The 26,060-nt window shown below is 39.5% G+C and overlaps 1 protein-coding gene across 5 annotated transcripts in view; it reads left to right on the plus strand.

Annotated features, from left to right (window-relative positions):
* The window catches only part of GPATCH2 (G-patch domain containing 2), a 180,706-nt gene that overhangs the window by 13,359 nt on the left and 141,287 nt on the right, over positions 1-26,060 (plus strand). For 4 of the 5 annotated variants that reach the window (XM_005288744.5, XM_065589430.1, XM_005288745.5 and 1 more), the window contains exons 2-5: positions 920-1,636; positions 6,606-6,667; positions 21,835-22,014; positions 22,858-22,937. In XM_005288744.5, the coding sequence (XP_005288801.2) occupies positions 920-1,636; positions 6,606-6,667; positions 21,835-22,014; positions 22,858-22,937 (1,039 nt within the window). Of the gene's footprint in view, positions 1-919; positions 1,637-6,605; positions 6,668-21,834; positions 22,015-22,857; positions 23,692-24,031; positions 24,563-26,060 lie in introns of those variants that run through there. The other variant, XR_010599872.1, reaches the window with a different exon arrangement.

A 26,060-nucleotide genomic window follows, 5' to 3' on the forward strand; every position in this document is an offset into this window, starting at 1 on the left:
TTCCCCTCTCCCTTCAGGGTCAAGTGAGCATTACTTCATCCTAGTCCCAAACTGACCAAGGGAAGGGGGGTGACTCACTCCAGAGTCCAACAGGTCCTTTGTTGCTGCCTACGCCAGTGTCTTTGTTTCTGTGAGGTTGGGCTGGGTTTGTCCCATTCATGCCCTGATGAGGTGTAAACTGCCCCTCTGTTCCTGCAGAGTTTTGCCTGGGCTTGTTTTAAACCACGAGGACACATTTTCAGCCTCATAACTATATACATGAAATTACAACCTCTAACGTTACTATAACATTACTACAATAACAATGCTCAGTGCATCATGAGCCTTCCGAAGACACCCGACATGACAAACTTTGCATTGGATACCACACAATCGTATTATAAGGATGAACATGGGAGTGCAGGGTGTTCCCCTGAGATACAGAGTGTCCCAAACATTTTATTCTAATGACAACTTTTAAAGTTGTACCTAATAATATACTATAAAGGAGAAAAAAATGTATATTCAATTTCCTACTTTGTAGATCATTTAAAATGTGCTCACTTGCTTCTAGTTGTATATTGACAGGTTTTGCCAGTCTTCACAGCTGACAGATTAACCCCCTGAAAACTATGATGTTGAGATGAAATATCCGTAAATAAAAGCAATATTAGGAGGACTGCCAAAAATTGAAGGGGCTGTTGTTGTTAAGATGGAAGTTAGGAGAGAGAGTGACATTATAAAGGGAAAGCCTCCTCATAAGTGTGTTGTAGTATTGGCTGATTTAGAAGACAACTTTCTGTAGAACTACAACGGCATTAAAAGTGCTGATCATAAGACGGTCTTTGACACTATAATGGTATTGGTATATGAAAACATACTGCTGAAATTGATGCACATTGTAATCGGTTTTGTTTTTGTTTTTTCTCTGCATATGTAGGCATTTCAGTAGGACTATGGAGGAACTAGTTCATGATCTGGTCTCAGCACTGGAAGAAAGTTCAGAGCAAGCCAGAGGAGGTTTTGCTGATACTGGAGATCACTCTCGCAGCGTGTCTTGTCTTCTAAAACGCCAGGCAAGAAAAAGGAGAGGACGAAAAAGACGTTCATTTACCACTCATCATCCTTGGGAGACTAGTCACTGTTTAAGTGAAGGTTCTGATTCCAGTCTAGAAGAACCAAGCAAGGACTATAGAGAGAATCATACTACTAATAAGAAAGACCACAGTGACTCTGATGATCAGCTGTTGGTTGCTAAACGCAGGCCTTCTTCAAATTTAAATAACATTAGAGGCAAAAGACCTCTGTGGCATGAGTCTGATTTGGCTCTTGACAATTTAGGAAACAGGACCCTGCGTAGGAGGAGAAAGGTGAAACGCATGGCAATAGATCCACCGTCAGAAGTCACGAATACACTAACTTTGACCCAACAACAGGATAACAGCAGAGATCAAGAAATGGATAATGATAATAGATCTTACCAACATCAAGAATTTGCCAAGAGCAAAGTGAAAAAAAGAAAACTAGCTACAACTAGGCAAGGACCAGAAATCTTGGATGAAGGAGTGGTTATAGAGAGTGAAGAAGCGAACCAGGCAAATAAGGACAAAATGGAGTATGAGGAGCAAAAGGGTTCAGATGAGAACATGAGTGACAGGTGATTGATTGTTTTTTCTTTTTCTATCGATTGAAACAAAATTCTTATATTACTACTGTAGTGGTGTAGGTATTGATACGTCTTGTTTTCTTTATTCCAAAATTAAAATGCAGTCAATAGCAGTATGTTTTAAGCAGTTAATGTTAGGGGTCTTTCCTGATCCAGAAATACTAGAATACTGCTACTTCAAACATGTTGTATAATGTTAAATTATAGCAATTCATTCAGAGGAAATCTGATGGGTGGCAGAGAAAGTTCAAAGGAAACAATTAATGTACTGAAATATTGAAGAAAATTTATACTAATTGTTTCAATATTAAGACCAAGAAAACAGGGATTTAAAAATGACTTAAATGTTACATTATTGTATTATGCATGGTATTTGAACTAGCACTTAATCACACACAAGGTAATTAAATAGCTTAGATTTTCCAACTTATAGGCGCTGGTGTTTTGGTTGTTGCTGGTATTCATCAGAAGATTATCAGTACAGTATATGGATACACACATTAGACAGTCTGTGTGTCATGGGCATAAAAAGTCTATAGGTTGCCAAGAATGCACATCACTTACAAAATGCAAAAACCAATTTATAGTTCAGAAACACCTGAGCTTGCCATTAGAAAAATGGGATAATGATGACCTTTTGGCAGTATGCCTCATCAGTCTATTCCAGACAGCAGGCATACCACAATAGTAATTGTTTCCAAAGTACTATTTTGACAACACAGTAAGGTGTCATTTTCCACCAAGTGATGTTACCTGCAGGGTCTGATGATCCTGATCATGTTTATCCAGTGTGTTTGGTTCTGAATGCAGAACTGTGAGCAGGGCAACTCCTATTTAAGACATACATTCTGGCAATCTAGAGGCTAGACAGCAACAGTGTTCCTCATTTGTTGTAGGAGTCTTATCTATAAACTGCATTGACTCTTTTGCTTGTTGGCCATAGTTTAGGTGTGCTGTAGCGATGGCATGCATAGGTTCTAGGCTAGGGCAAGAAGAGAGGTCACTTATTTAGTAGCATAACAGTATTGGTAAGTTACTGATTCCAATTATTCAGAAAACAATAAGGGGGCTAGTATTTATAGAAGTTGCTTTTTATACTCTTTCCATCTGTTTTCTGAGAACTGTAGACAGTTTTTAAATCACAACAGGAATCCTGAGTCACCTTGCCACTGAAAAGAAACTGAATTTCATAGTGTCTTCATACTTGTATTGGACCAGAAGTAGGTCTTGTTGGGGCCTTTGTGTCTGGAACGCTTTCAGATTCCATCATGTTTGTCCTGTACTCATACATTTTTTTGTTAAATTTTAACACTTTTTAAAATGTCTTGTGCCAGAGGAGGGTAAAAATACTTCAGTACAAAACTCATGTATCCAGTGTTTGGGTGGAGGGAACCAAGGTCAGGGGAAAATCCTCCAAACACCCAAAAAAGGGCAGCTTGCTGATTTCAAGTACAAAAATGACTATCCCTTATGGATTCCACTTGTCATCTATTCTTCTGCTTCAGGGGGACACTATCAGTTTAAAAAACATGCTCTTTTCTGGAAATACTTTACTTAATAATACTGTAACAGCTAAGGTCCTTATAGTTTCAGAGAAAACTTTCTCTGTTTGCAGTTTGTTTATGTTGTCATTTGTCAGCAATTTACAGTCAATTTTGCCATTTTCACCTGTTTGTGTGTCTTTAACACAGCAACAGGGGGTAGGGAAACTTTTTTTTCTTTAAAAAAAAAAAAAAAAAAGATGAAAATGTGACTGCAAAACCACAAAATCTGACAAGGAGATTCAGAGGCATATGGAGTACTCAAACTACTTTTAACTCTAATTTTCAGTTGGCTAGACTTCAGCTTGATGGTGCCCATTAAATGCATTGTACTACTATATGATTCTATCACTTTATCCCACAAGAGGAACAAGAAACATATTAGCAAGCCTCTGTGCTACTATTGTGTTCTGAAAGCATTGGCAGACATAAAAATGTCTTTCTAAAACTGTGTGCTAGGCACAAAGAGGTAAATTACTGAAAACATCTTAGTAAGATTCATGGCTTCAGTAATACCGCTGAGTCACATTTGAACTCTAGAATCCAGAGTTATGAAGTCTGCCATGCCAATTTTAATTTGTCCACATATGAAGGCTTTGTTTTCTGGATGATTTTCCTGTGTGTATATTTCAATGGGACACATCTTCCACATTTACAATTCTCCCAGCAGCAGTCCCTGTGCCTATAGTATGATGCCCCAACAGAGGCAGGGGCTTCATTGTGTTATGCTAAAAATCTACGTCTATTGAGCGTGCTCTGCAGAAGTTTTCAAATGCTTAAAACTTTCATTGTATGGCACCACTCTATATAAATTGATCAAGAGCAAATGCCTCAGTGAAGATTACTTAAGTATCAAAGTTCAAATTGCAAACTTAAAGGGAAGAGATGAGTATGATTCTCTTAAGGTTTGCCTGTAAGAACAGTTTGGTTCATGGCAATATGGGGTATAAATTTACTTTGCAGTAAATATCTGTATAGACCCTGCTGATGATCTTTAAAATCGTCAATCACAGCTTGAATCTTGAAATACTATAAAGCAAATCTTAGTTTCTTCTTTCTGCAAAGTATCCCATCCTCACTTTAATTCCACCATAGACAGTTTTGTATATTTCGCAATTCTAAATGTCCCACAACTTTACATCACATTTCTTTTTTAGAATTAACCATTTGGTTGAAGCTTTCCACCTATCTAAAAGTATTTCCTTAATGCACTTTAATCCAGTCCCATTTCAAAGTGGGTGGATCAAAGCTGTCTATGGATGGAACGTTTAGTGTGTGGCAGCACAATCTACATGGATGCTTAGTGGGCTGCAGGATAGTACGGGATAGACTTACACCTCAGCTTGCCATGAACTCAGTAAGTGTTTGTATACGCAAGCCCTTATAAAATGGGAACTTGTGTGTGTGTGTGGTGGGGAAAAAGAAAAGATTTTTTTTTTTGTGGGTCTTGTTTCCCAAAATTCAAATGGCTGAAATGATTCCTGAACTTAAAAAAAAAAAAAAAAAATTTAGATTAGAAACTTTAATAAAAAAGTTATTTTTTTTTTGAATATGTGTGATGTAAAGTTGTAGGACATTTATAATTGTAAAAATATGCAGAACTGTCTGATGGAATTAAGCGAGGAGGGGTATTTTGCAAAAAGAAGGCACTAGGATTTGCTTAGCTTTATAGCATTTCAAGGTTCAAGCTCTGCTTGATCACTTTTATAGCTCATAAGATTTGCCATCTTTGTATTGAGGACCATTATCTTTAGTAAAGTGCTTAAGTCTCTTACTGTACTGGGATAACAGAGATTGTAAGTGCTGCTTATATAGTAAGAAGTTACTGTATACAGAAGAAGATATGGCAGAGTTTTAGAACACATCTTTAAGAAATATGACAGCTGCACATATTAGCAAGTCACTGCTGCTTGGCTATCTACATCAGGCCCAATTTCAAGCCCTGTTTGAACTTCTAAAGGAAGATATAAAAACAATTAACCATATAATTAGTTCTAGAAGCTGAAGTCAGATATTTCCCAAACCTAAAACTAATTCTGGTTTCAATTTCTGAGAGAGAAATTGGGAAAACTAAATAATTTCAATTTTTTTCCCCCCAGCAAGCAAATTCATGTCTAAACCAAAAAGCAGTTAAAACAGCTAATTTAGGAGTAAGGTTTAGAGCTAACTTTTAAGAATGGGTGTGAGGAATGAAACCAAAAATGAAATATATATTTTTAAAAATACTTATAAGTTGGTGTCTAGGTTGAAATATATAAAATGAAGTGGATTTTGCTTCATATTGAAGAGAAGCTATATAATATAGGAAAATACTTAAGGTATTTAATTTTCCTTAACGTAACATGCATAAAAGCATACTACATTGAAAATTAATTTGAAATGCACACCTTTTTCTTGATTTCATGTCTTTAGGTGAACTGACATATTTTTTTTTAAATTAATCCATACTTCACTGTAAAAAAAAAAAAAATATATATATATATATAGTATTGTGAGAATACAGTTCCCTGAAGAACATAAAAGCATTTCTCCACTTAACCTCCACCCCAGATGTAAACTCAATGTCATGGTCTGTGCTATAGTTTAAGCACAGGAGGCTGGTTTAATATTTAGACACACACTTTTAATTTACAATAACGTGAGATGCTTGTGTACAACCAAGGGAGAACAAAACACTTCACCCTCATTCATGAGCTCTACTTTTATATATAGGGTGTGTGTGCGTGTGCGCGCGCTGTGCATCCATCCTATAGACAGACATCTTGTTTAAGGCCACATCAGAAGTTACAGAAAAGTAAATTATAGCCTGCATTTTCTCTCTTGCTGTTATAATCATATTGATCATATTCATTTTTCTCAGGGTGACCTTTACTTTGATTTAATGGATTGTCATTGTTGCAAACTTTTCTTTCTTACCAAGGAAAATAGTTGTAGTGAATCCTTAAGCAATGTATTGTCCAGAATATTTGCAAATGTTAAGAACAGTAGTTCCTTCTCCAGACTCTTGTATTTCATGTGTTGGAAGAAAGGCTTAGACTGCTTTTGTTTTGAGATATCTTCCACCCTCTCCCCCCCCATTTTATTGAGCAGTGGTGTTCTGGGATCAAGCTGAATCGTATAGCAATAGAGGAGCAGTGAGTATTTGATGGAAGCAGATGATAAAATGCATCAATTGTGTCAGCTCCTTGCTGCAGTCACATCTGGCTTACTGTCAGGGTCCCATTAGATTCCTGTAGTTTTATGTGACAAAAATAATATGTTCTGTAGTTAATGGAACTAGGATATTTGCAGTTTGATTAAAAACAAAATTTTATTTTCTTTCAGATTTTTGTCAGGCTTAAGTTCTATCTGAGAACAGACTCCTCTCTTTAAAATTTTACAAGTGCGAGATCAATTGTTCTTTCTTTTCTTTGTTACAGTGAATCCAGCAGCCTGAGCAGCAGTGATGCTGGTTTGTTTACCAATGATGAGGGAAGACAAGGTACTGAAACATCATTAATTTTTTTTGCCAAACTGCATCAGTTTAAATTCTGTAATCATTACGAGTTATTTCATTGGTTGGTGAAATTGCTTTAACAGACTGCCTAGTGAGTTGAGGTCTAGCTTTTTTTTCCAGCTTCTTAAATGTTATGGAAAGGTGTCCTGTCTCAATGACCTTAAGTACACCTCTACCCCGATATAACGCTGTCTCGGGAGCCAAAAAATCTTACCGCGTTATAGGTGAAACCGCATTATATCGAACTTGCTTTGATCTGCCGGAGCGCGCAGCCCCTCCGCCCCCACCCCCACCCCAGAGCGCTGCTTTACCGTGTTATATCAGGTCGCATTATATCAGGGTAGAGGTGTAATTAAATTTTTTGATTATCTCAAAAGGCTAGTATGTGAAGCTATAATATTAGGGAAGATTGTGTTTTAAGACTGGTATTGAGTACATCTTGCATACCTCAATCTCTTCAGTATTCTATCTGACAAGTTCACAAGAGACTGGGAGCCCTTCCCACATTTATCCAGAATGTTTTAAAAAACAAGGGCTGGATATAGTGATAATAGTTCTCTGAACAAAGACTTAGTGTCTCTTATCAATCCAAAATAAGAGTGAAAAGCCCAATATTATTTTTTCTCCCTACTGAGGATTTCCTACAAATCTTAAACTTTTCACTTTTCCTTTGGACAGTGTGATTTCAGTAAAACTCTACCTGTAATTTAAAGTGCAGCTAATGCCCCCAGGCTATCATGTTGGCATACACCAGAAAGCAGATTACTGTATTTATGAATCAAAGGTACTGGTGGTGAAGTATATTAAACCATCTTTTCAATTCACATGTGTAACCATCTTCATTGTATTTTAAATTTAGTATAGCTTAATCCCCCTTTTTAGTTAATATTTTTTTGTAAATGGTTATTGGATTTATTGAAAGTGCAGATTATTTTCTTAAACAATAAAAGGGGGCATCAGGTTGCAGAATAACAAAATATTACAGATTTAGACAATATTAGTTTGGTTATACAAAGGCTATACATATACTGTTTCTCAAAAGTTCTCAGTAATTTGTTTTTAATCACTTTGTGCCAGTTGCTCCATCCTTCCACACTAATGTTACTAATAGTGGGATTTCTTCAAAGCATAGGGCCAAGTCCTGCTTGCCTTGTTCATACAAGTAAGACAAGCAATATTTGGGCCTTAATTATATTTTTTTACTTCAGTTGACCCAGGACTCTTCTTTGAGGAATTTAGGGTATCCTTGAAATACCAGTTGATCAGTTTTTCTGACTTCAGAGCAGAATTTTTTTCTTTTTTCTCAATTAGACATTTCCAGAAGATAGAATATGGTTCTCTGTACCATGGCATTCCCGTCAGCATTTTGTGATTTTTTTTTTTCTCTTCTGTTTTGTAAGGCTTAGTGTGCAAGATAATCTAACAATGATTTTTCATTGTTTTCTTCTTGTGGGGGATATGAACTTTTCACAGTGGTTTGTTTTAGATCCTTCAAATCCTCTGCAGAAATTGCTTGTTTAATTTCCTTTTATCAGCTATTTGTCTGTAAAGTTATAATTCATTCCTATTTGTTTCTTGACCAGAGAGATCTGTTTATCTTGTAATTTCCTTGTATATTGAGCTACCAGGAGGCTAGTGTTAATTGTAGTATTAACCTTGCATCTGAAGTGGATTTTTTACCCATGAAAGCTTATGCCCAAATAAATCTGTTAGTCTTTAAGGTGCCACCGGACTCCTTGTTGTTTTTGCGGATACAGACTAACACGGCTACCCCCTGATACTTGTAGTATTATTGTTTTGTAAATGTCTTAACTGTAAGATTAAAACAATTGGCTTTCTAACCTGGCTTTCTAATTTTGGTGTAATTGTGTTTATTTGTTTTTTAAAACACCTGTATTTCCCTGTATAAAATAATCTGGGACATAAATGGCGTTTACTTCTGAACTGAAATATCCCTCCAAGTATTATTTGTTCTTCATATATTCCAATGTTGAAAACATCGGAAAGCAAGGATCAGTTCATATAATTATTTTCTTGGGGGCATTATTGGTCAATAAGTAGTAATTTTTTTCAGTGGTGTCACATTCCTTTTTTCAGTCCATAGCCATTCAGTTTTATCATTTCTGATCCTTTCCAACAATAACTTTAATTGAGTTGCAGAAGATTATAACTATAAATTTTGCAGGCTTGACCTCTATTTCAAGAATTGTGTTTTTTCTTTGTTCCCATTTCATGTTGCAACTCGATATTTATCAGTTATTTGTGTCTATTTTGTGAGGATTTCTAGTGGAAAGTATTGGTTCCAAAATAGCATTCTTAGAAGATAGTGAGATTAATTGTTGCTCTGTGTAGGAAAGATAATGTCACAACAGATGATCACCATTTTTAATCTCTTAATTTTTGGACTAGTTACTTCAAGGCCTTATCCAAAACTTATTGAAGTCAATAGGGGTCTTCTCAATTACTTCACTGGGCTTTGAATCAGGGTAACTGACTTTTAGATCTAGAGAATGATCTTGTTTCCATTAAAACTCTTAATTGGAAGCAGTATCAGGCCCCTGTTGGTACATGCCTTTTAGTTTCAGTTGAATTTGCTTTATTATCAATATTTTCTAACACTTAATATCATAGCTACTGTTTCTTCTGTCACTTACTTTCTTGTAAAAAATCAGTCCCAAATTGATTTCTTAAGTTTCCAAATTAGACAATAAAATGTCACTTGCATAAAGTGGAACTATGAAAAAATATTCCCTTATTTGTATTACCATGATACACGGGAGTCCTAATCACGAACCAGGACCTCATTCTGCTAGGTGCTGTGCAAACAGATGCTACTTGCCCCAAAGAGCTTACAGTAGGGTTGCCAGGTGTCCGGTTTTCCACTAGAACATCCGGTAGAAAAGGGACCCTGACAACTCCAGTCAGCACCGCTGACCGGGGCGTTAAAAGTCCGGTCAGCAGTGCAGTGGGGCTCAGGCAGGCTCCTTGCCTGTCCTGACTCCATGTAGCTCCCGGAAGTGGCCGGCATGTCCCTGCGGCTCCTAGGCGCAGGTGCGATCGGGGAAGCTCCGTGTGCTGCCCCCGCCCCAAGCGCCAGCTCCTTAGCTCCCTTTAGCCGGGAACCGTGGCCAATGAGAGCTGTTGGGGCGGTACCTCCTGGTGTGGGCAGCACGCACCACGCAGAGCCGCCTGGCTGCCCTGCGCCTAGGAGTCGGACGTGTCAGCTGCTTCCAGGAGCCACGCAGAGCCAGGGAGTCTGCCTTAGCCCTGCTGCGCTGCTGACCGGGCGCCACCTCCGGTAAGCACACCCTAACTCCTTCCCAGAGCCCGCACCCCAGCCCCTTCCCAGAGCCTGCACCCGCTCCCGCACTCCAACACCCTACCCGAGCCCTGAGTGCCTTCCCACACCCAAACTTCCTTCCAGAGTCCGCACCAACTCCTGCACCCCAAACCCCTCATCCCCAGCCCCACCCCAGAGCCCACACCCCCAACAGGAGCCCGAACTCCCTCACCCCTACCCCCTGCCCCAGATCTGAGCCCCCTCCCACACTCCAACCCCCTACCCCAGCCCAGTGAAAGTGAGTGAGGGTGGGGGCGAGCGAGTGCCGGAGGGATGGAGAGAGGGAGTGGGGGAGTGATTGGGGGCAGGGGCTTGGGGTGGGGCAGGGGTGTTGGGTTTAGCACAATTGGAAAGTTAGCAACCTTAGCTTACAGTGTAAGTATAAAACAAGATACAACAGATGGGTACAGACTGATGGGAGAGTACAAGTAAGCAATGAGACAATATTGGTCAGCATAATAGACAGTGGTGTGAGCACACCAGGACCCTAACTGTTGTCAAGATTTTTATAGGCATCACGGAAAAGGATTGTTTCTTAAGGAGGGATTTGAAAGAGGATAATGGAGTAGTTTTGCATATGTTCACAGGCATCTCTTCCCAAGTGTGATGGGCAGCATGAGAGAATGTACAAAACTGCTTGTTTGAAAACTTAAGAAGTGGGCTATGGAGGCATCATGGGTTGATCAAAAGTGGGAGATGACATTTGGATAGTGAATGAAATGTTAGGTAGGGTAGGAATTTCCATCCAGTAGGATATGGCTGCCAGTGATTCTACTGAAATGGAAAAGAGTGCAAGCTGTGATATGGCCCTCTTTATAATGTAAAGGATTCACAGTTGCAACCATTAACCCAAACTTGAGCTTTGAGGTTGTTCTGCAGATGTTAATTCATAGCATAATTACTATTAGAACATCTACTTTTGAAAAGACTGAAATACAGACTAATTTTACTCTCAAAGGTGTAACAGGCCAGTGATTAAAAGTTCTTGTTTTGGCGACATTCAATAGTCTTCTAATATTGCCCAAACACGTTCTTTTTAAGATGACACTGATCTGATCAGCACTGATTATACTTGCACATAAACTCCTTAACATCTCCCCCCACCCCAAAAAACCCAGAACTCTACATTAAAAGAACATAAAGCTGCAAAATCATATACTAAGAAGATAGGAAATGCCAGAATTAAGGTTGCCTGTGCAACCTAAATTCAGTCCACTTGTGTGTATACATTATGAAATGCAGTCTGTCTATCAAAAGATCATCCACAATATCATCTTATCTTGCTCTCAGAGGGCTGGATCATTTCATGTGACACTGCCTCTGAAACAGCCTTCTTTTATGGAGGCTTCTGCTTTTCTCTCACTCCTTGCCCTGGATCAGGTGTGGGTGTTAGGCTTCTCCTTTCCTGTTCCTGCTGCTTCCAACCTCTCCTTCCTCCCCCTTCTTTCTCAGTCTTTGAATAGCTTTGCATCTGACTCTTCTCTCCCCCTCTATCTTGCTGTCATCTGCTGTCCACCTTACTCCTCCCTATCAGCCTTCTGCTCAGATTTCCCTCCTGGCTCTCTTCCTCTACTCACAATCTCCTACGCTCATCTTAAGTTACTTTAGCTTCCATGTTGATCACCCATCCAATCCCGTAGCTTCACATTCTCTTGCCCTCATGTCTTTATTCGATCTGCTCCCCTGGCTCAATTCTGCCTCTCACCAAAGCGGCTGTTCACCTGACATGGTCTTCACCAATCATTGCTCTCTCTTCTGATTTTTGTGTTGATGAGTTTCTCCTATCTGACTGAAACAGCGTCTGTTTCAGCATCATCCACCCCTTCTTTTTCTCACACCCTGTAGCTTAGCCTTTCTGTAACTTCCCATTCATCAGTGTTGATGACTTCTCCTCTGCTCTCAGATTTCTCCTCTCTGCCCTCTCTTCCCTTTCTGTTGATATAGTTCATTCTCCTCCACCTTTGGCTCTTGTGCCCTTCTATCCCATCACAATGTCTAACTTGCCAACTCCCAGCCCTGGCTCACCTTCAACATCTGCTTCCTCCACTCCTACTCTCTCAATGCAGAGTGACTGACAGAAATCCTGTGACCAGGCTAACTTCCTCCACTACAGATATGTTCTCTCCTCCTTTAGTTCTGCCATTTCTTTCCCAAACTCTACTACTCCAATTTAATCAGTCCCCATGCCTCTAATCCCAACTGCCTTTTTACCACCTTTAATTTGCTCCTCAAACTCTCCCCTCCTCCTGGCTCGATTTCTCAATTCATACAAGATCTTACTGATTTGTTCTAAGAGAAAACTGACAAAATATGATATGAACTTCCTTTGCCATCCTGCAGCTCTTACCTCCATGTCCCATCACACACTCAGAAGTTTCTTGACTGCTTTCCTCCTGTAACCCCTCCACCTGCCCCAATAACCTCATCCCATTCTCTGATCTCGCTCATGCCCAATCTCATCCCCAGCCTTACTTTTTTTTTCTTAACCTTTCACTCTTCTCTTGCTCTCTCCTCGCAATATAAGCATCATTTAGTCTCTCCTATTTTATTAACTATCTCTCCCCCCCCCCCCCCCCAAAATCAAAAAACAAAACAAAACACTACTGGCTTCTCCAACTACCATCCTGTATTCCTTCTACCTTTCATCTCTGAGCTCCTTAAACATGCTGTCTGTAGTTGCTGTCTGGAGTTTCTCTCTTTCATTCCATTTTAGAGCTGCTCTAATCCATCTTCCATCCCTTGAACTGTGCTACAACCACTCTTGCCAAAGTCTCTAATGAGCTTTTCCTAGCCAGTGCTTAGAACAGGTAGTTCTACAGGTAATTTTCCTTGACCTATCAGATACCTTTGACATGATCAGCCATGCTCTTCCTGAAATCTTGTCCTCCTTTGTTTTTCATGACTCTGTCCTTTCCAGAGTGCAAGCTGTGATATGGCCCTCCTACCTCACTATTCACTTTCTTAGCGTGTCATTCGGAGGATCCGTCTCCTCTTCCTTCCCCTCTCCCAGCTTTCTATGGCAGTTCTATAGCACTCCGTCCTTAGTCACCTTCTGTTCTTCCTCTAAATCAAGGAATCTCAATCTTTTTCTTCCAGAGCCCTCCTCTCCCCCACCCCCAACATGCTATTAAAAACTCCACAGCCCGGTGCGGGGGAGGACTTCTGCCGGAGCTCAGGGCTTCAGCCCCGTGGGGTGGCTTGCATTGGTGCTCGTGGCTTCCATACTGTCCTTGATCTGACAGTTTCAAAGTACTTTACAAACATGAATGAATTAAAGAGTTATCTCCACACCATAGTACCAAGACACAAGGAACACCTGCATAAGTGCCTCCTGGATCGAGGCCTTAAGGTCTAAAATATCTGGGGTTTCATTTGGATAAAAATAAGATCTCAGTTATTGTGACTAGTCAAATGAAAAGGAAACGTTTGTATTTTTGGAATCTGTTCATTTAGGACATGCAGTGTATACAGTCCTTAGGCATGCAAATAGTACACCTGTACCCCGATATAACGCTGTCCTCAGGAGCCAAAAAATCTTACTGTGTTATAGGTGAAACCGCATTATATCGAACTTGCTTTGATCTGCCAGAGTGCGCAGCCTCCCCCCCCGGCGCATTGCTTTACCACGTTATATCTGAATTCGTGTTATATCGGGTCACGTTATATCAGGGTAGAGGTGTATTTTTGTGAGTAAGGTTTACAGTATTGGGACACTATTTAAACAGAAATTAAAAGATACTGTGCCAAATGTAAAATCCCTGCAAGCTCCATGGAAACTTGACACCATACTAGAGACTCAACTTACTATGTTTTTTAATTTGGGGTATACATTTAAGAGAACCAAAAAAGTGCCACTGTGGCTAAACAAGAAAGTAAAAGAAGCAGTGAGAGGCAAAAAGGCATCCTTTAACAAGGGGAAGTTAAATCCTAATGAGGAAAATAGAAAGGAGCATAAACTCTGGCAAGTGAAGTGTAAAAATATAATTAGGAAGGCCAAAAAAGAATTTGAAGAACAGCTAGCCAAAGACTCCAAAATAATAGCAAACTTTAATTTAAGTACATCAGAAGCAGGAAGCCTGCTAAATAACCAGTGGGGCCACTGAACGATGGAGATGCTAAAGGAGCCCACAAAGACAATAAGGCCATTGTGGAGAAACTAAATGAATTCTTTGCATCGGTTTTCACGGCTGAGGATGTGAGGGAGATTCCCAAATTTGAGCCATTCCCAATCTGAAGATCTGTCCCAGATTGAGGTGTCATTAGATGAGGTTTTAGAACAAATTAGGGCTGTCCAGCGATTAAAAAAATTAATCGTGTGATTAATCGCATTGTTTATTTAAATATTTTTGGATGTTTTCTAAATTTTCAAATATATTGATTTCAGTTACAGCACAGAATACAAAGTGTACACTGCTCACTTTATATTTATTTTTGATTACAAGTATTTGCACTGTAAAAAAAAAAAAACCAAACGAAATAGTATTTTTCAATTCACCTAATACAAGTACTGTAGTGCAATCTCTTTATCATGAAAGTTGAACTTACAAATGTAGAATTATGTACCAAAAAAACCTACATTCAAAAATAAAACAATGTAAAATTAGAGCCTGCAAATCCACTCAGTCCTATTTCAGCCAATCTCTCAGACAAACAAGTTTGGTTACAATTTGCAGGAGATAATCCTGCCCGCTTCTTTTTTACAATGTCACCTGAAAGTGAGAACAGACGGTCACGTGGCACTGTTGTAGCCGGTGCCTCGAGATATTTACTTGTCAGATGCGCTAAAGATTCATAAGTCCCTTCATGCTTCAACCACCATTCCAGAGGACATGCGTCCATGCTGACGATGGGTTTTGCTCAATAATGATCCAAAGCAGAGTGGACCGACGTATGTTCATTTTCATCATCTGAGTGAGATGCCACCAGCAGGTTGATTTTATTTTTTTTGGTGGTTTGGGTTCTGTAGTTTCCGTATCTGAGTGTTGCTCTTTTAAGTCTTCTGAAAGTGTGCTCCACATCTCGTCCCTCTCAGATTTTGGATGGCATTTCAGATTCTTAAACCGTGGGTCAAGTGCTATAGCTATTTTTGGGAATCTCACATTGGTACCTTCTTTAAGTTTTGTCAAATCTGCTATGAAAGTGTACTTAAAACAGACATGTGCTGGGTCATCATCTGAGACTGCTATGATATGAAATATATGGCAGATTGCAGGTAAAACAGAACAAGAGACATACAGTTCTCCCCCCACGAGTTCAGTCACAAATATAATTAACGCATAATTTTTTTAACGAGCATCATCAGTATAGAAGTATGTCCTCTGGAATGGTGGCCGAAGAATGCAGGAGCATACGAATGTTTAGCATATCTGACACAAATATTTTGCAACGCTGGCTACAAAAGTGCCATATGAATGTCTGTTCTCACTCTCAGGTGACATTGTAAACAAGAAGCGGGCAGCATCATCTCCTGCAAATTTTAACCAAACTTGTTAAAAGTTAAGCAGGGAGCTTGAGGGCCGGCTTAAAATGGCAGGCGGGCCAGATCCGGCCCATGGGCTGTAGTTTGCCCGTCCCTACACTAAGTTAAAACAAGATTAGGTTAGAGGTCACAGGTTGTGCATTTCTCTGCATTTAATGGATGCAATGTTTATAAAGTACTGCATAATTCTAGGGTTCCTGACACACACTATTGTTTTTTGATATACCACTGAGTATGCTGGGACTTGTAGTTGCACATACTACCACTTAACTCAGAGCATTCTGCTATAATTACTTTTTTACATGTCTTGAATAGTTAAATGCCTAAACTAAACTATGAGAAAGTTTGGTTTGCTAAAATGTTGGCTCAGTATTGTCAATATAAACGGCCTTTTAAAGAATATATTTTATTCAATTTTCCTCCAGAAAATAAGAGAAGAGGGGAAAAAAACAGATGAGTAAAGGAATGGGAAGGAAGGGAAAGGAAAGGAAAGGAAGGAGGGCAGGCAGCTGAAATGAGAGCAGCATTTCAATCTCTATCTGCTAGGAACCAATTAAACATTTATAAAAAAAAAAGCTAGACCAAATCTTTTTGTTAGGAGTTCACTAAGGACCACAAATCCATTTTTTAATACAGGAGCATGTAGTGAACACAGACAGTTAATCTTGTTGGAGTCCTTTAAGGAAGTTTTCTGACTCTTAAGGCTTTTGAAAGACATGGGTCTCTTCTCCATGCTGTACATGGAACATGGCTTGAAACAGTACACCTCTACCTCAATATAACACTGTCCTCGGGAGCCAAAAAAATCTTACCGCGTTATAGGTGAAATCGCGTTATACCGAACTTGCTTTGATCCGCCGGAGTGCGCAGCCCCGCCCCCCTCAGAGCACTGCTTTACTGCGTTATATCGGGCTAGGGGTGTATATAGTATTTAAGGCCTTTTTGCAGCTGGCCATGTTCCTTGCATTATTAAAGGCAGCCCTGTGTTCCACACTATGTCCAGCAAGGTCCTGAAAAATCATGATCCTAGGATTAAAAGCACTCCAGCATTCATTCTTCTCCCTAGCTTTCTACATAATACACTAAGAATAAATTTCAGGAAATGGACAATAATGGCATTTGGTTTAGTGCCAGGACAGGCTTAGGGGCAAGGTACTTTTATGCCTCTGGTAAATTACAATCTTTGCACAGAGCTGGGGGACAAACTCAAGGGATTTCCCCTTTCATCCCCCTCCAGGACTCCCAGAATTTGCAAATTACTACACAAGGATCACCTTAAATGTTTCCAATTTGTTTTCAAGGAGCTGATCTCACTGATATTCTGCTGAATTTGAATCTGGATGCCTAGATTTGATCTTCAGTGCCAGATACAAGTCTCTCAGCCTCCCTTACAAACCCAGTCAGATTTAACAGGGAAGAGTCAAATGTAATTGTATCTGGCATTGTGAACATAATGGACTTAATTTCCATCGTGTCATCTGCAACCCTTTTCAGTAGGACCATAACAGCTCCCCTCTCTTCCTCAGCAGCAATCTTGTCAGGGGATGGGAAGGGAGGAGAGGCTTCAATCTTTTGCTGCTCTGGGATCTAACAGATGGCTTAAAGGTGCCTCATGGCATTTATGATGCTTTATATTTTTAAAATAATGGTCTATGGGGTATGGGAGTAGACCTTCTGCCTCTAGTCTGTACCCGCTGCACTCCACTCTTGCCCTGTCACAGTCCAGCCCTGCGGACTCCCTGTACCCACTGCACTCAACACCTGTCCCTCTGTAGTTTAGCCCTGCTGAAATACAGTACCTGCTGCTCTGTACTCCAAAGGACAGAGTTGGAGATGATCCCTGGAGATACACAAAACTTTAACTGTCCTGGGACCCCTCCTCCTCCTGGGACCCTCCTTCCCCCATCCCCAGTGCTGATTTTTTTTTTGTCTCCTCTAGTTGTTGTTTTTTAATAAAAGAATTGTTTTGGTTTGAAAGAAATCTTTATTCCATTAATTAAAAGAAAATAAAGCCCTGCAAAGCACAGGCAGTTTACTTAAACCTTCACAGTGCATTGTCTGCACCAATCACAATCACCTCCTAGCATTACAAGCCCTGTACTCCGGAGCATAGCAACAAATACTAGTGGCTTTCAGCTTCAAATTTCTGCCTCAAGGCATCCCTGATCCTTATGGCCCCACGCTGTGCCCCTCTAATAGCCCTGGTCTCTGGCTGTTCAAATTCAGCCTCCAGGTGTTGAGCCTCAGCGGTCCAGCCCGGAATGAAACTTTCACCCTTCCTTTCACAAATATTATGGAGTGAACAGCATGCGACTATAAGCATAGGAATATTGTCATAAGTGGGTCCTGTCTCCTATATAGGCAGCGCTAGTGGGCCTTTAAACAGCCAAAAGCACACTCAACAGTCATTAGGCACTTGCTCAGCTTCTTGTTGAACCGCTCCTTGCTGCGGTCAAGGTTCCTCGTGTATGGCTTCATAAGTCATGGCATTAAAGGGTAGGCAGGGTCTCCCAGGATCACAGTGGGCATTTTGACTTCCCCTACGGTGATCTTCTGGTCCGGGAAGAAAGTAGCTTGCAGCTTCCTGGAAAGGCCAGTGTTCCGAAAGATGCATGCGTCATGCACCTTTCCGGACCAGTCTGCGTTAATATCCGTGAAACACCCACGGTGATCCACAAGCGCCTGGAGAACCATAGAGAAATACCCCTTCCAATTATTGTACTTGGTGGCTAGGTGGTCTTGTGCCAGTATTGGAATATGCATGCCATCTATCTCCCCTCCGCAGTTAGGGAAGCCCATTTGTGCAAAGCCATCCACAATGTGACGCACATTTTACAGAGTCACTGTCTTTCGGAGCAGGATGCGCTTAATGGCCTTGCACACTTCCGTCAACACGAGTCCAACAGTCGACTTTCCCACTCTGAACTGGTTAGCGACCGATCGGCTTTCACAGTGCGTTCACCATGCGCTTCTTCAGTGGCAGGGCAGTTCTCATTCTTGTGTCCTTGCACTGCAGGGCTGGGGCGAGTTCATCACAAAGTCCCATGAATGTGGCTTTCCTCATCCGAAAGTTTTGCAGCCACTGCTCATGATCCCGCCACTCAGTGCTTGTTTCCTGAGCCCCAAAGCAGCGTTCCACTGTGGTCATCACCTCTGTGAATGCCGCAAGCAATCTCGTGTCGTAGCTTCTACATGTGGTGAGATGAATGTCAAACTCCTCTTGCCTTTGTAATTTAAGGAATAACTCCATTGCCATTCGTGACGTGTTAGTGAGAGCGAGCAGCATATTGTTCAACAGTGCGGGATCCATTCCTGCAGACCGAAGAGGCAGAGCGCGCAGTACACAAACCGTTGAAAGATGGTGCCAAATGCAGACGGAAGCAAATTGCTGGGATGCGAAGCAATGCATCATGGGACATTGGAACAGGACCCAGGATGCCCCGCGACAAACTCTTAGTGGCAGAAGAGGAAGAGATGCTCTGTGGGATAGATGCCCAGAGTGCACCGCTCCAAATACCGCTGCAAGTGCCGCAAGTATGAACACAGTGTTGCACAGGCAGCTGACAGTGTGAACACAAAACAGCAGTTTCCCTTCAGCGCTCTTTGAGCGGCGATGTAACTGCCGGTGATGTAACTCTGCCAGTGTAGACATCCCCGTAATTAAACAGTTAAAGACATAGATATTAGTAGGTGGCCAAATAAACATCTTCTTGCAAGTCAGGAGGCTCGGGTTCTGTTCCGAGTTCTGCCATGGACCTCTTGTGTAGCCTTGAGCAAATTACTTAATCTCTTTGTGCGGTAGCTTCCCAATAAGCAAAATTGAAACAATTATACTTAACTTCCTTTTGAGTATTGTTATTCTACCTACTATAGAGTACCAGTAGTAGTACTACCAGCAGTCTCTTTAATGCTGAAGAACTTGCAGTCCAGTCTGTTGCTTGATGGAAGTATGTAGTTACTCTCTGTGATCACAAAAATTGAGCAGCAGATTGCTGTTTACAAATCATGTTTAGCCACCAGTGATCCATTCATTATTTTTTTTCCCCATAGTTTCTGAACTTAAATCTGGGTACAAGAAACTCTGCTTTTCTCCATACCAGACATCAGCCTAATTTGAATCATAAGTCCCAATAGTTGGGGCTTGAGCTTGGCAGAGTTGTTAATTACAAGTCATTTTTAGTATTGCTTAATCCTTTTTCTCTGTTCACAAATTTCATTTCTTTTATAGGCTGTTTCATTTAACCGACTTTCTGTAACCAATATTTGAACAAATTTCACTAGTACAAAAGTGTGTGAAAAACTAAATGGAAGGGGTTTGAATAAAGCCAGATTGAAATATAGTACAAAATTAGCTAAAATGTTTGCATGCTTTGGTCCACCACTATTCTTCTAGCTCTGTTGAGGATCATCATGGATTAGATCCATAGAGAGAAATTTAGCTTGACCTTGAGGAAGGCAAGGATAGAATTAATGAGGGGCAGACTTTGTGAAAAGTCACAGCAAAATAGGTATGTGCCAGTGAGAGAATTGGGAGAGTGAATTCCTTGATAGACATTAAGTGTACAAAAAAAATCCCTGTTTCCAGCTTCCTCCTCCTACTTCCCCGTCCTCCCCTCTTCTGTGTTACTGCTCATTCTACAGGTGGCTTTCCTCCCCCCCCCCCCCCTTCTTATTTCTTCTCTTACCCTTTTCTGGAACAGATCAATTTTGGTGTTAGTAGTTACCACTGAGGATTTTAAGGCCATCATTTAATCCATAAGGGACCAGTGAGATGTTTTGATTCTTCTTAATATGCTTGTAATGCTGGACTCAGCCAGGCCAGAACCAGCACTTTCAGTCAGTAGTGCTATACTTGGCCTGGTATTGGGGAATTGCCTCACATTTGAATTACAAAATTGAATCGTGGATTATTATAATATCTGTTTTTCCGCTTTTCCTCAAGGCTCTACTTGGATTTTCATGACAATGTGTTCTTTTTGTTGTCAGAGTGACAATGACATTTAGCACAATCGAAGTGGAAGTAACAAATTGCTGATCATGTTACAGATTATCCCATATTCAAATATTAAAATATGCTTGGATACTTCACAACCTACATCTGATAGGTTATTCTGTGGCTGACATAAACTTGACTGTGTAAAGCCACCTATTTAATTAAACAAATATAAATGAATAAATTAATCCATACATATTAAAATGTTTGTTAAACATTCATGTAAGGTGTGTTTTGTGTAGTCTTGCGGATTTAAAAGCGTGAGTTTTTAAACTCACGGTACAGTTTTATACATGGAAATAGTTACGGTGAACAAATTGGATACTTTAAAGATAGGTTATATACAACTACACTACCAGGCATGGTACGAGTCAGATAGCATACTTCTTTTAAAACTCCTGGATTTAAGGACAGTTAGTGAAGTCTTAAGAGGATATTGTTGGATTTAACGGATTTCCTACTAAATGGAGGCAAGTAAGTGGGGAATTAGCAGCTCAGGACCTCAATGATAGAATGATCGTCTCAAACTTTTGTTTAAAATACAGTGCTCTGTACTCTTCTTTTTTACTACCTCTGCGTGTTTGTACAAAACAGTGTTTTTAAAATTAGCAGTTCATCTTTAATTAAATGTTTGTGGGGGGGAGGGGATTATTTTTTATATCAGATTAGTTAAAGGCAGACTTTGATGCTTAATGTTGAATTTTTCTTGCTTTTGCCATTGTCTCTCTAATATTTACTGAAAATGTCCATAAAATATTTTTGTTAAAAATGACCAACTTCAAAATGCAATACAGTGCATTTCTCAGTATATTTCATGGTACTGTCACTTTTCATTTAAAATCAACTTTTTCAAAACTTATTTCTTAATGAACTTAATCAGATTAATTTTATTTAGTCACATCTGTTCATGATTGTTTCCCCCTTTTACATGCCATACAAATCATGAAATTAAGCTAATTATATACCATTATCAGCTGCAAAGAACTGGTTTCACAGTTTTATACCTTTTAATTCCCAGCAGGAGATTAAGGCTTGTTTTTTGTTAATGGGAAAAGAGCAGTAACTTAAATGGATTTCCCTGCAGTTATCACCAAAGGATTAACCAGTTTATTATTGTTTTTCACATTTCTAAATTGGTTCTAAAACATTACATTTTATGTGTTCTTATTGATGGCATTACTTGTCATGCTATTAAAACCTATTCTCCAAGCAGAGTTGTTATATACAAATAATTGTATTACAACTATAAAGCAAAAAAAAAAGATTGTGATTACAAGTGTGGTTTCTGTGGATAATAAACCTGTATTTTTTGCGGGGGGTGGTTTATTATATTTACACAGGTGATGATGAGCAGAGTGACTGGTTTCATGAAAATGAATCTGGCGGTGCGTGTGGAATCACTGGGGTCGGTCACTGGTGGGAACAGGACTCAACGGAGTTGGAGAAAGAATTGCCTGATCCAGTCTTTGAAAGTATCTTAACTGGTGCTTTCCCTCTTATGTCCCATTCAGGGAAGAGAGGTCAGTAACACTCAAAGGCAGAATAATATAATAGCTTGGGTTCAATGGAAAGATGTCTCTAGTCTGCATCTGATATGTAAAGTGTGTGGTGGTTGGTCTTGATCTTGGAGTTTCATTAGCTTGGGAATTTTCACAATTTTTTTTTAGAGCAGTGCTAAGACTGGAAATGAGAGATCTATTTGCCAATGATTGCAAAGTTCAGGAGGTACGAAATTGATTTTTTTCTTAGGCCCTTATCTTGCAAACCTGTACTCCTACAAGGGGTCCCACTGATTGCAGTCACTTCAATGGATTTTTTGGGAACATCTACATTGCAGTCGGGTCCAAACTGTAGTTTGCAGCTTGTATAGACATACCTAATCTAGCTAGGTTGCTAAAATAGCATTGAGGGTGCGCAACATCGGCTCAGTCTTCGGTGTGGGTTGCACAAAGCCACCTGACACCGGGTATGTACTCACTTGTGCAGACTATGCCAAAGTTCACACCTCTGTGTCCTCACTACTGATTTTAGCAAGCTAGTTAGATTAAAGGTAGCACACGTATGTCTAGACAAACTGCAAATCTGCAACCCTTGATGCAGTGCAAATGTACCTTTTATGTGGGTCAGGGTTTGCAGAATCAGCCCCTAAACTTGTAATTCAGTAGCTTTTATAAAATAATTCAATAGTTTTAGAAACACAACAAAATGGTGCGGCTATAAAATTAACAAATTACAATATTCTTTGTTGTTCAAAGAAAATGTTTTGTATTCCTTTTGGTTCATATCTCCTACTGTACCTTTAGGAATGTGATTGTCTGTAATATAAAATATTTTTTAAACTGAGCTCTAATGCTTGCTTGTAGGTTTCCAGAGTAGATTTAGTCATCTTCATGGAATGCCAGCAAGGAACATCAAAAAGGTTTCAGGAAACCCAGCTGCATTGGTAGGCGTGCTTTTTTTTTTCATTCAAACCAATTTGAACTGTTTTTTCCATTAAAACAAAACAAAAACCCAAAAACCAAATGCATATTCCTCCTTTCATTGATATCCTAATGTTTGTATATAGCTGAATTAATTCATTCTTTTACAGTATGCAAATTAGAATGGTAAGACTCTACTATAAACTAGTTCTTCTAACACTTTTATGTTTGGTTGTTTTTAATTCTTCTCCTTCCAACACTGATATTATAATGGAATGATCCAAACAAACTGTTAATTAGAAGACTGTTCCTTAATGCTTTACATTATGAACTGTAGGGGGAAAAAAGGTTTAAAAAAAAATACACATTTCAGTATATGGCAGATGTATGTGAAGAAAGGGATATTTATCTAAAGCAAATCACATTGTAGGGAGAGATTATTTTTACTTGTCTTTTTGTAAAGGAACATCAGAACTGATAAGGTACTCAAATGTACCTGACACTAAGTGTATGTGGCGCAAAGGATTAATGTACTGTTCTTTTTTCTGTGGAGTACTCTCATCTCTTTCACCCTCAACTTTGTGTCTTTTTTTTTTTTTAAGGCCATATGTTAAAATGAAGTTAGTGATCTAATACTCATGTATGCACATCACAAAATCCCCAGAGCCTCTAAGCACAAATGTTATTAAAGGTCCCCTCAGTTGTAGGAACAACAAAGTTGATAAAGAAGGGAGAAAGACCAGTTATCACTGCCTCTCCCATTCCACTCCCAATTCTGCTTTTTTCAAATAAAGCTGTATGGGTTTGAAAACTCTTTTTGGAGGGAGAGTGAAAGAAAGAGGAGGAGAGACAGCTTATAAAATAATGTTTAAAAAAACATTCATAGAAGTGAGCAGTAATTCTTTATCAGAATGGGAGTTGAGAGGTGAATGGAGAGCAAGGAGAGTTCATTTCAATACAGTAACTTGAGGGTTCTCTCTAGTAGTAACCATATCCTAGAATGATAAATTCCAAGGCCTTCAGCCCCATCCTCTAACGTCTTTATCAGAGAACACTGTTAATTTGCTTCATTAGAATAATGTGATGATGGAAACTGTAAAAGGTATTACATATGCAGAGCATAGAAAAGCAATACTGGAAATTTAACCCTTTTGGAAGGAGGGAAATTTTGTAATTGAAATCTTTGTCTAATAATTGCCATTCAGAACTGAATGCTTGGCCTATGAACTCTACCTTTAGTGGTCATGAATTAGATGAATGTTATCTAGTTCTTGGTTTCAGATCTACCTATTTTTATTTTTGGTTCACTGCTTACTTGAGCATATCTGGGATTTGTAGCCCATTTTCAAGTCTTATTGCAATCTCGCCCTGGTATTTTATAGGAGCTATTACAACTGATAGGTTAGCTTCATGGTATTGATGATACATAGCTTAACCACCTTAAAAACTGCCTTTCCCCTCTAAATAGTAAAAAGGTGATTAAATACTGCATATGTGTATATATAACAAGAGATGTGTTGCTTTCTGGTACAAGTTGTGGATTGTTATAAGCACCTATCTCCTTTTCAAGAAAACCTCATGTGTATTAATAATAAAGTAGTTTCCTGTATGACAACTGCATGCTATTCATTAAAGAAAGATAACTGAATTATCTCTAGATGGTAAATTTATTGTTACATAATATTCTGACTGTGTGGTATGTTCCCAGAGACAGTTTCAAAGGATGGTAAAATACCCTGCAAAGCTCCACATTTGAAGGGGGGAGGGGGAAGTATATATCGGGCAAATGTACAGCTAGCTGTGAGCTTGGACAGGTTCCTGATCTGCATGCATCTTGGGTGTCCGGTTATTTTTGCAGACACACCCATCACATCCAACTTGGAAATTTTGGTTTTTCATGTCAGAACACACAAGATTGTTTATCAATGAGTGATTTTCAAATAAAATCTTTTAAATACACCAATCCAGTGACAAAGAAAAAAATCATAATACCTGCAACATCTGATAATGCAGAACAAGAAGTAATTACTGCTGTTAGATTGTTACACTGAAGAGCTAGAATGCTTTTAGAAAGATTAATATCCTGAGCAAAGAAGAATACTGCAGACTCAACCCATTGAACAGAATGTGATGGTGACCTAATTCTTTCATTTTTAACGGAGATGAGTCTGTGATATCTGCTCAAGAGCAGTGATACAGACTTGAAAAGAAGAAGAGGGGAAAAATGGACATTCTACAGTGAGGTATGCCAGTGTATAAATACTGAAATGAATCTGACATTCACATTTATTAGAATTGTGAATCCAAATTCTGCTTCTCGTTATTCAATTACATATTTTTGCTATCATACTGATAGGTGGATCCTGTTTTCCTTAACTAGATCAAAACGGTATGTTTTTGTTCAGTCAATTCCAGATGTCTAATTTTTAGTTTCAATTACTAGTATGTCAGTAAAAGGCTTAATCGATGGGGAAAAAAAATAGTATGAACTAAAGGTACTAGAAATTGACTTCTTACTGTTGGGGGAAATAAAGCTTTTCAAATGTTTTTGCTCATCTTGGTGCTCATTGTGTTAATATAATACCTTCATCATTTTGTGTGCAAGTTTTCTAGTGAAATGAGTGTGAATGTTAAAATATCCATGCTCCTGCTCTTGGCCCTTGCTATTGCCACACTCCACTTGGCTCTAGATACTTCAGTTTTCAGGGAATAGGCTGTAATTGTGATGAACTTTGAGTTCTGTAAGGCCATGTGTACACTACCCGCCAAATCGGCGGGTAGTCCTCGATCTATCGGGGATCAATTTATCGTGTTTCGTCTAGACATAATAAATCGATCCCTGAATTGATGCCCATACTCCACCTTGGCAGGAGGAGTAAGCGGAATTGGCCGGGGAGCCAAGTAAGTCAAACTAAGATACTTCGACTTCAGCTATGCGAATAGCGTAGCTGAAGTTGCATATCTTAGATCGATTCCCCCACACACACCTCCCCTAGTGTAGACCAGCCCTAAGTATTAATTTTGCCTCTTGCTAACTCCGCTTTCTTTCTGGCCTGGCATCTAGGAAATGATAGCAGTACACTAAGCTGTAAAAAGAGTTGACCTATACAAGCTGCACTTCCTGTGGGCTCTGCCGTATCTTCCTC

This window comes from Chrysemys picta, chromosome 3 (assembly GCF_011386835.1).
Source record: "Chrysemys picta bellii isolate R12L10 chromosome 3, ASM1138683v2, whole genome shotgun sequence".
In the NCBI taxonomy this organism is placed as follows: Eukaryota; Metazoa; Chordata; order Testudines; family Emydidae; genus Chrysemys; species Chrysemys picta.